The sequence below is a fragment of the Haliaeetus leucocephalus genome, unplaced genomic scaffold (assembly GCF_000737465.1).
Source record: "Haliaeetus leucocephalus isolate CR32 unplaced genomic scaffold, Haliaeetus_leucocephalus-4.0 Scaffold92, whole genome shotgun sequence".
In the NCBI taxonomy this organism is placed as follows: Eukaryota; Metazoa; Chordata; class Aves; order Accipitriformes; family Accipitridae; genus Haliaeetus; species Haliaeetus leucocephalus.
The window spans coordinates 9,779,631-9,790,928 of NW_010972528.1; the positions used below are offsets into that span (position 1 = coordinate 9,779,631).

Below are 11,298 nucleotides of genomic sequence, written 5' to 3' on the forward strand. Positions count from 1 at the left end.
GCCGGGGGGCGGGGGCCCGGCCGCCCCGGCGGTCTCGCCCCTTTCCCCGCAGCGCCTCCGGTTCCCCCCGTGCGCAGCCGGTGGCTTTGGCCGTTCCGAACGAAACGCGAAAAGGGTCCTTTCCTCACCCGCGGTGAGAAGAGCCCAGGCCGTTGCACGCCCGGGGCTTCAGCGTGTGAACGCCTTCCAGGACTTGGGCGTCGATCTGCCGTTCCTCGGGTGGTTCTGTCGACTTGATAAAACCACTAGTCAGCAGCAAGTTCGTAATTTAATTAAAATCTAGCATTTTAAAGTGTCTTTTAAAATATCTTTAGCCTCAGGGATCAGAAGAGGCCAAAGCGTTTGTAAATGCCTTCCTGAAGCACAGTATGCCAAAAATGAAAGACGAAGCTATCCAGGATATATTAACTCGGAAAGCTGTAGTTCTTGAGCATTATTCAAAAAAAAAGACAAAGCAGAAGAAGAAGAAAACAAAAGGTTTCACTGCCAAGCAGAGGCGAGAAATGCGCCTTTTTGAAATTGAACCTGAACAGCAAAGGTAAGACCTTAAATATTTTTCCTTTGTAGTAAAAGCGGGAAGTACATCAAAAGTATGTAAAAGCAGCAGCATGTACACTTGGACACTAACCCTTCCGTATGTGAAGTCTGTCTGAGACTCTGTTTGTGGCATTTCACCATGAGAAAAGAGTTCACTTGTCTGTGTAGTTAGAAAATTCATTTCTGTTTGGTACTGCTTCTCTTTCCTTTTGTATACCTAAATATAACAATAAATCAAACTGAAATACAACCACCTCTGACTTCAGTTTTTAAAGTTAGACTGCGTGTGACCAGAGGGTCAAAATTCTGCATCAGGTTCTTCGAACTAATTAATGCATGCTGAACAAAGCCCCTGCTGTTGCTGACATGAAGTAAGTGGGGAGATAAAAGAGTAGAAATCTCTTCGGTCTTAGATGTGGCCCAATCCTCTAAAACACATCACCGTTTGGGGTCAATAGAGAGGACCATACTTAGTGCCTTTTTTTTTTTTTTTAATAAAGTAAACCTGTTGTATGGAGTGGGCTACCTCACAGGTTAAGTTACAAGAGCAGATTACAAAACTTAAGTGTTAGTCTTAACTCTGTTGTAAATATGGATTACCTCAGTAGTCAACCAGTAGATTTTTTGATAATTAAGTTCTTGTATAATACTTTTTGTCTTTTTACTGCAGATACGCCATCTTTCTACCACTGCATGAACTCTGGAAACAGTATATCAGAGACCTATGTCATGGTCTTAAACCAGATGTGTGAGTTGAGATATTCTAAAATTACTGTGGTTTTTGATTTAGTAGGTATTTCCAGGTTTACTGAGTTACTGCTTGAAACATCATAGTTACTTGATAAGGATACGTACTATTTCTGTAAGCTGTGACTATTGAAATCATGGTCAAATTTTGTAAACCCAACTTTCCATATAATTTTCTTTCCCTCTGATTCCACCCTCTTCTTCAAGGCAACCACACGTGATTCAGGGCAAACTGCTAAAAGCTGATCTCCATGGAGCTATTGTTACAGGTATTCTGTTTGTTTTCTTTTTCAAAATTATCTGAAGTTAAGTAGACACTCCTAAATTTCATGTACTTATTTTTAAATTCCTTTCAGCATCATTAACTCTAGAATCACACAGCTGAGATCATATGTTGATGGATTCTTTCTCTACTTGCCAATGCGAATGACTTTTCAACTACTCTTGAAAGTCATGTTGTTACTTGCAAAGATTAACTGCAAGTTTCACTAGTGATTACTGTAATTGCATTACTTCAGAATATTGCAAACCAGTTTTTAAAATCATGAGGCAACTGTAGAAGAGCAAATAAACTGCCTGCGTCTGAAATTTTCTAATAAATAGTTCTGTTCCTTCAGTCACAAAATCGAAGTGCCCCTCTTACGTTGGGATAACAGGAATCATTCTACAGGAATTTAAACATGTCTTCAAAATTATCACTAAAGAGGACAAATTAAAAGGTATATAAGACAATTTTTTGAGTGCTTTTCACAACTTAAATAATCAGAAATTTCTTAAACACACTACTCATCTTACACCTCTCAAGTACCTTGTTTTATATCAGTGCTTTCAGTTCTTTGCATAGTGGCAGAAGTCAGTGTCTTTACTGACCACGTATCAGCCCAGTATCTTACCAAAAAGTATTTCATTAGAAATGAGCAATTAAAAAAAATAATCATTTCCAATGAACCCAACGTGATTATGCACAAGGCTTATTCATCTGATTCACATTGGATGTTCTCTGCAACACTTAGTGCATGCTCCTGAAAGAGGACTAACTTTAATAATTCTAGTTTAAAATTTAGAGGATTTGGTTATTTTTCTTCTCATGCTAAAGCATAAAAACCTTGATATGTGGCAAACTTCAAGTCTACATGTGACTAATATCCTCTGGTATGTCAGTATATTTTCATAACAGGGATTTATTTACATTAGTCCACTTTTGTTAATTTATTTCCTTTTGCATTTTCAGTTGTTCCCAAACTTAACAATGTATTTAGCTTGGAGATTGATGGATTCATTTCCTACATCTATGGAAGCAAGTTCCAGCTTAGAGCAAGTGAGCGATCTGCAAAAAAATTCAAGTTGAAAGGAACTATTGACCTATGATTTCATAGAAAATCAGAAATATTAATAGAAATGTCTGCTGTTTTCCTTCAGTTTAAATACCAGGTTTTCTGGCAGATTGGAAATAGAATAGCTATGTGAAATACTTCTAAAGCATTTCTTCTTACTGAAGAATGACTGGTACCTGTTGTCTTTAAAGCAGTCTCTCAGACTGTTGGAGTTTGTTGTATCTGTTTTGTTATTTGTATATAACATTCTGGCTTTTATTGGTATTGATTGGTATTGATTACCTGACTTCTGTTTCAATTTATAATCATAAATTTGCGCAATGAAAATTGTCTTGTAACTGTGATAAATGTTATTGGTGCCTTCTGTATAAATTGGGCTTTATCTGCCTATTACATGCTTACAATGAGACTGTAGGCAACAACTGCTCTTTTATAATCGTTCCTGGGCCAACATCAACATCTTTGCTTGGTGCAAGCATATGCAAGTACGTTGTTTCAACTGATTGGTTTTACCTTGAGTATTTCCTTCCCTGTGGTTAATATTGTTACAGATAACATGGATATGAACAAGAATATAACCCTGCAAGCTGTTTGCTTACCAGGGGCTTACTAGTAACATACTACTTTAATCTTAAAATCAGATACAACTGTATTAGTAAATATATATTGTCATGCCAGAGTGTAGGGAACATATCATATAACAGGGAAGCACTTGAAGCTAGAAATTCGAAGATGGAAGTGACCCCCAATCTTCAGTTACCCACAAAATTGCTTTATGAATATTTAACCTCTATTTATAGCTTTACTGTAGCCTGTTTTCATATATACTTAGACATGGTGTCTTATGTTATACATTTAAAAAAATACCCTTATTAAAAGGTACACATTACATACAATTTTAAAAAAGGCTAGCATGGATGGCAATTTATATCACTTGTTTGTGAGCACTGTATCACTGGAACACAAGCAGTCAGGTACTTTTATAGCATAAGTCTTCTAAACTCACCAATCACCCGTAATAAAGCACCACTTGTAAAGAAGCTTCTAGTGTTTAAACCTTTTCTAAATATTTGCTTTTTGCAGCAGTCTGCAACAGTGGTTGTAATGGAGACCCCATACTCGCACCAGTGGAGACTTGTTCAGCATTGAGTACATGTGCTTCACATATCCTCAGCCCCTTTTAATCTCCTTTTTTCTACCCCCCTCTCCCCCTATACTTCCAGATCCTTTTTTGATTGCCCAGATTATAATCTCTCATTAACTAGGCTGGTTTGACTTGTTTGGGAGGTGGAAGTGACCCACATGTTTAGGTCACTTCACATTTTTCTGTTGTAAAAGAGCCTCTATGGTGTTTATGTTATAGAGGTAGCTTTCTGAAGCTTTCAATTTAAATCACCAAGTCAATTTCAGGATCAAATGAAAGACCCATGTCTAGGAGGAGGGAGTTTTTCCCTGCCACCATTCAAGCATTTGTAGCCAACCAGCATCATTTCTTTAAAGAGAACATAGCTGTTTCTCACATACACTACACACCAAAGCCTCATACTGGGTTCAGGAGGACAGCTCCAGCTAGAGCTCTTAACTGCACTACAGAGCACACAAGCCATTTATCAGCCGTGAGAAAGCCAAAGATCATCACCACCTCCAATCCTTCCCAGTCCTATGAAAACACTAAGTGTGCCAGTCAGCCCTCAAGTCAGTTGGCCTCCAAAGTTCCTAATTCCTTTCTGGACCTGTTGCTGAGAGAGTTTACAGGAGAGCTGCATCTCCCTGGCACATCCCTCAGACACAAACCAGATTCAGCATCACTGAACCAGACTGATCAGTTGAAATCACAGCATGGGCAATACTGGTTTTCAAGAGCAGACTGCTTCTCTTCCTCCTTTGAAGTCAGGAAATAAAGTAGTTGGTATAGAAATAAATCTTTGTTGCAATTATATGAAGTACTGCCCTTGAGATGGGGAAAACAGACAGTGGTTTTGCTAGAGATTTATATTTTATAGAGGGAAATACAATCATTTCACACCAATAGGAAACTAGGAGAAAGAAACACTGGGAAACCTTTGAAAGTACAGATAAACACGCTTGAAAGTGCCAAAGAGTAGAAGCTTTTTTCAGTGAATTTACATCTGTGAAATAAGAACAATATGTGTTAAAGTTGTTAGACCCAAGTTGTTATTCTACCTAGTACCCATTACTCCTCTCAACGTTCTCCGAAATTAAATCCCTTGTTTTCCTGCAAAAGGTCAGAAGGAAAAACAAAGGGGTAGAAAGCATAAATCATAGCAGAAACTTTCCTTTCAGGGCAATGACCCGATTTTAATTTTGCTCATAGCCTTCAGTGTAACATCTAATTAAGACATCTGTTAAATGCCTATAATGTTAAATTAAAAGGGGGAAGCTGATAGAACTTTATTGGCATAGTCCAGTTAATTAACATTAAGGGCCTTTAATGGATGTCTTAAACAGACATCATTAATGGGAATGCCATACAAATTGGAATTAGGCACAATCACGTTTCGTTGTGCTGTGAAGGACGTACCATATTCTACCATATGGACACATAGATGAACACAATACAACTTCCCATAGCTACTGGCATTTCCATTTTTTAAACTATTTCAGCAACCAAAAGACAAACGCTACCTAGCAGTCCCTTTCGATAAATAATAGGAAGGCATTCATTATTTACAGTGAAGAGTGCTGAAAAGATGTTCAAAGGTCTCCTCAAGGTAATCACAAGCTAGTAGCACATAAAGACAGATGACAAATGAAGAATAACGAGAGCTGAACAGCCAACGTATTGAAGGCACCTTTACTGCAGTTGGTAAATCACCTGAAGAGGCCTTTTTGTAATGACTCAGTGAGGTGTTCCAAACAGCCCCCATAAATCACTCCCGCAGACCACTGGTATAGCTGTCTACCCATCAGTTCCTTGAACCAAACCCCCGTCCCATCTGCTTTCTCCAGAACGCAGCTCTGTGTTCATCTTTCACTAGAACACATTAAACTACCCATTGCTGGTGAAGGAACTTCCTTAGAAACCGAGTAAAGTGAAAATGACTGCACCAATCCTCCCCTGCTGATTCATGACCATTCCCCATCTCTTCATTAGCTGAGACAGTAAATACTTAATGGATTTAATATTAGAAAATTGGAGAACTAATCACAGCTGTCTCTAATATGCCTCTTCCTTTCTATGTTCAACTCTGAATTGCATGCAGCAGAGACACGTTATTAGTTATGATTTTTATACCTAAACTCTCTCTCACTAAAGAAAAGGCTAACCAGGGAATAATGAATAATAATGAACAATACACTGTCTCACTACATTAAACACAATTCTGCTTTCCTATTACTATGTGTGTATATATATATTTATAACCAATCTGAACTGAAACAACTATAAACAATCCAGTTACTGAATTTTGCACATTTAAGCAAGAACGGGAAAACAAACAAAAACACCCCATAATTTCCATTTGAAACCTCAAAATAATTCATTGCAGGAAATGCTTGAAATTAAAGCCAAGTCACATCCAAGAAAACACACAGAATTTTCTATTTGAAGGGTTTTTTTTATACTTCCTCTAAAAGATGGATTACGCAGCGATACAATGGAAACCCCCAAAAACGTCCTGGGACTCTCCTTGTAAAACTCATTAAATCACTGAAATCACAGGAGCATGTAGCTGATGTTAACTCTATATATTCAAGCCACCCAATGGTTTTAGAGAAGCAGAAGAGAGCATAAAATTCCGATCTGGACCAGAGCCTTTTTTAATTAATTCTCAAGTCTTGGACAAGTTCGACCCTCTGGCAGACTCTCTTTGTCCATTTTAGTATTTCAGATCTGGGAGGACTTGCGTCAATGCAAGAGGTTAGAAATAATTTCTAAGCCTCTTACAACCTTTGACCAAGCAACTCCTGTTAAACCTTAAAATAATTTGGAACAGTAACACATAGTCCTCAATAACCAGCTGCATTTTGCAAAGAAGTCCTGGCAAAGGCGACTAGTATTTTTTACTAGAACAATGCCCCTGTTGAACTGGAAAAGGGCTGGCTATGGCTATGCCAGGCTGGTATGATCTGGAAAAGGAAGCTTCTTGTTCCGACGTGCGTACATAAAAGATAAGCAAACCTGGCTTAGTTATTTTCACCATAATATGCAAATCATAGGTTTAGAAACCTTGACTGGAAACATTGGTGGCATTTCCTAACAGAAAGGGACCAAAAAATGGCATGGGGTGAGAAAGAGTATAAAAGAAGAAACAGAGCGAGTCAGAGCTCAGGCAGAATAACAAAGGGAAGGACAATCAGTTTGGTAGGGGAAACAAATCCTGCAGAGAAAAGCTGCAGGTATCCATTGGTGCAACACTGGTAATTCTGTGCATCATCTGCAGGCTTCCACTTTTCTAGGGAAAAAGATACTCAGTTTTGCTACAGACTGCACGTGTCACACCCTAACCAACCAGGGCTACTCATCCTTCTCCACATCGGCACTTCTCTTTACTTCTGGTATTTTTAAAGCTTTTATAAAAAGATTTAGAAATAACCTTTAACATTCTACAAACAAATATGAAGCAGTCCTTAAGAAGTGACAAGCCACAGCATGCCACCTAAAAATTATCAAAAGTTTTCAGTTTCCGAGGAAAAATGGTGCCCTTGGGCATTCAACAGCATGACTGGGAGATGCTGAGCTTGCGACAAAGCTCTTGCAGCAGCCCAGGCCCACACTCTGCCAAGTGTTTCTGTTGGTGCACACGTGCCAAAGAACCAGAACACACCGCAGAGCTATTAGCGGGTTTGCCATCAATTAACTTACATCTTTGCTTATAACTCCTTCCTTATATAGCATCCTTTGCCTCCTATAACCAGAACAGTTCACTTATTTTTTTTATACACCTCCTTCTTCTCCTTTTAAAATTCACTTAAAACACAGCTGTGATGTCAGGCAGGACCCACTGTACTGCATCAGACCCGAGACACCATCTTGCTCCTCTGCATCAGCAGCATGTTTTCAGGGACAGGAGCAGCACCTTCTCAAAACCAGGGCAGCACTGCTTCTACCTAAACAGGGCAATTCCTCAGCCCCTTACCAGAGCAGTTACGCACACTCATTCCCCAGTTACATGTCCCCAAAACATATGCAGACAGGTTTTTTAACTAACAAAAAGTTCTGGTCACCTTATCATTCCTGCTGCAGTCGCCAACACCTTCATACTAAAGGCCACCAAACAGCTAATTCCCAGCTCCTGCTGTTCATCACTCCTCCCTCAGCACACACTACAATTTCCTTAATTAATCTCCCTTTGCCTCCGCAGCATCCTTACCATAGGTGATGCAAGTACAAGGCTTCAGCAATCCATGAGCTCTCCTTACTGGTTCCAACAGCCCCATCTTCTTCAGCCTATACACCCCATGAGATCTGAGCAGCACCAGCAGGACAGAAGGTCCCCAACACCCAGTAACAGCTATATCAGGCCAGTCTCCTGTACCATCACAGCTGAGGCAAATGCCCAACTGGCCTCTTTAGCAACACCAAAATTCCAAACAAGCTCTCTTGACATGGAAAACACCTGAGTGCTTTGAAAGGCTAACCCTTGTCAGCTGTGCCTCTTACCCCAGCTGTACTGCCTTCTTGCACCCAAGGTGAGCTCGTTAGCATGCAGGACCTTGGTGAGTAAAGCGCATCAGTTGACCTATATAACAAATGCTCACCTTCATTCATCTTGTTAGACAAATAAAAACTGGATTTACAAAGTTTGTCATGCTACAACATTCACCAGACCATGGTCCTATGTACCAGGTCAAATTATACTTGACAATGGCCGATTCCATGGAATTTCACGGAGGTTTGACACATCTTTGTCTCACACTCCCCTTCCTTAATTCTGTCACTCCTATGGTAACTAACTCCAATTCTGAGTCACCTTCCCCACAGCATGTGATGAAAATATATTCTTTTGGTAAGGCAGCAATCTCCCTCAGTGTACTGGTTTAATTAAATTAATGAACAAATGTGAAAAACAGAGGATCAAGCATCCGCTTCCGCTGAGAGGAGCAGTTACTTCTGGCAAATGCAAACCTCCTGGGCTGCAGAACAAACAGTACCTGGTGCTCTACCTACAGACAGGTTTTGACACATAGCTCTGCACACTCTGCCTGTTGGATAGGGATTATGGAGAACTACAGAGAACCTAGCAACATTTAATACTGAATTAAGAGCTCTCCCCGTTAAGACAGCTTTCTGCTGCTTTCTATTATTGTATTAGTCAGATAAGGTACAGTACCTTATAACTATTAAGAAGAGAAAAAAATTGAGTATAGGATTGACTAAAATAACATAACTGATAGCTTTGAACCAGAATGCTGAAGGAAAAGGCACAACCTAAGCTTTACGGTCTATCCTGCCCTGCTCCCCAGCCTATTTTGAGGCTATTACTTTTTTTCATTCTGCTAGGAAGTATTCCCATAGCACCTAACTATTGCCAAACAACACTGATTTAAAACGTGTTATTTTCATATACTTTCAGGCACTGACCAATCTTCTAATAACCATCACCTTCTATAGGCAGCTGAAGAGCATGTTAAAGATTTGCACTACAGGCCTGTTAACAGAAATCTCTTCCTGGTGTACTACTTACTAAATTCAGCCTTACTTCTTTCAGCTCTCAGAATGAGCTCCTAGCCTCATGACATATGTGCATACTTTTGACTGAGACACTAATATTAAAGTATACAAAAAAAAAAAAATATATAGTTAGAACATTAATTATAATATTCATATAATAGTTTCTGGGAAGTATGATATTACCAGAAATGCCAAGGCTTGACCTCACAAATTTAAAATCAATAACCAAAATTGAATATAAATGCTAAAGTCCTCATGTGCTTGTTAAAGGCAAAAGACTTCAAAAACGAAACCTCAAGCAGGACTGCACTCACTTGTCTGTGAGTCAGGGCTTCTCAGCTGAGCCACATGGCTCCCGGGCCCCAGGCTTGTAACAGAATGTTTAGGGAAACACGCTTGTGTATGTGAGTCCAGCTGCCAATGCAGACTGCTGACTACAAGCTCCTTGGCCATCCTCTAGCATACACACAGTATCAGCCCCAAAATGGACTCCAATTAATGGCACTGTTATTCTGGGAGAGAGGAAAAATAGGATTATGCACTTCTTGTAAATGTTAAAATAATCCCATAAATCTGAATAAAATGGATGTTTTTTGGTGAAATTGTCTGCAACACTCTGCCATGCATATTCTTCCTCTAAAGGATTATTTCAAAATTATGGACTCAGAAATGTTCAGCTGGATAGTTCTTGGGTGGCTGGGGTGCTCACTGAAGAATTTAAATGATGTAATAGCTATTGAACACCCCATTATACGGCTGCCTAATTAATGTAAATGATAGTTATGTCTCACTCACACAGCATTATTTTACACGGAGGAAAATCTACTCACTGCCACAGTAGCCATTTCAATAGTTTTTATAGGAGCAGTTGCATTATGGCTTGAGTAAAAGGTAAGTAGCCATCCTAAATAATGAAGATTGAAGGTTTAATAGTCCCAATAAAGAATCCTGCAGGTTTTTTATTTCAAAAATTAGAGTCTGATTGCAAGCGTATGATAATGAGAGGGAAAAGAGCACTGGCACGTGCGATCCTTCTGCAGCCCAGGCTCCTTGGGAACTTCCATTTCTTCTGCACAGAAATACAGAAGAACAAGGACAGGAAAAAAGAAAATAAGCTCTACTTTTCATGACAGTGTGTCCAAGCTCCAAGCCTCTCCCTGTGGCAACATTTCAATGGAGAAGGATATGCTGGATTGTGCCTGTTATACTTAGAAGGCTGACAGTACTGGAACAGCTGCATACGGCTGCTCATGTACAAAAAATACCCTCAAATAATGTGAAGAGCCCAGCTTAGACCCATTTGAGTGATGATATGCAGACATAAGCCAGCCTTGCAAACTTGTCTCAGAATTGTAGCCTATTACCGCAACTCTTTTTTGCGATGCAATAGTCAAGGGACTCAGCATTTCTGTTACAAGACCCTATTTCCAAGGTTATATATCAGAGATTATAACAGCTATAAAAATTCAAATGAGATTTAAAACTTGGCATGAGCATTCTCGTTTAGGATCTAGTATTTTTTAAGCTAATCTTTGCAGGAAAAGCTAAAAGTTTACTTGTTCCACTTGTTATTCTAGGTCTCTATTGCTACATAATTCTCAATCTAGATTCTTACATGCTCCCCATCGCAGTACCCAAGTAATTTCTTTTCACAGCTGCCTTTTCAGAATGGCAGTTCAGAGCTAGGACAATTGATTTGACATTTGTTTCTCCAAACAGCAAACTTCCAAGAAGGGTTTTAAAAGAACTTCTGTTCCAAGGCAGCCACTTTTTTCAGCAATAAAGCACCACATGTGTTTTAACAAGTAAAAAGTGGCAACAACATTAACCTGAATTACGGCAACAATGACTACAAAACAAGCTAGCTGGGGATTTGCAAACACAATCTCCAGGTGCCTGCAAAAGATCTTATTTATCAAACACACTCCAGGCAGGATTTGTTGTGGGTTTGTACTTCCTAATAAAAGAGGTCTGTAATATTTATTTACTGTTAGTGTCAGTGAAAGGTGCTACCCTTGTGACATCTTTCAGAAAGGTAAGTAGATC

General features: G+C 39.3%; 1 protein-coding gene across 1 annotated transcript; it reads left to right on the plus strand.

The window, feature by feature from the left end:
• The first annotated feature begins 21 nt into the window (after positions 1 to 21).
• POP4 (processing of precursor 4, ribonuclease P/MRP subunit (S. cerevisiae)) lies at positions 22 to 2,894 on the plus strand. Its single transcript, XM_010585068.1, has 5 exons — positions 22 to 538; positions 1,208 to 1,285; positions 1,492 to 1,553; positions 1,902 to 2,003; positions 2,516 to 2,894. The coding sequence occupies exons 1-5, from the start codon at positions 369 to 371 to the stop codon at positions 2,650 to 2,652; spliced, it is 549 nt and encodes a 182-aa protein (XP_010583370.1). The 5' UTR covers positions 22 to 368; the 3' UTR covers positions 2,653 to 2,894.
• Positions 2,895 to 11,298: the final 8,404 nt, after the last annotated feature.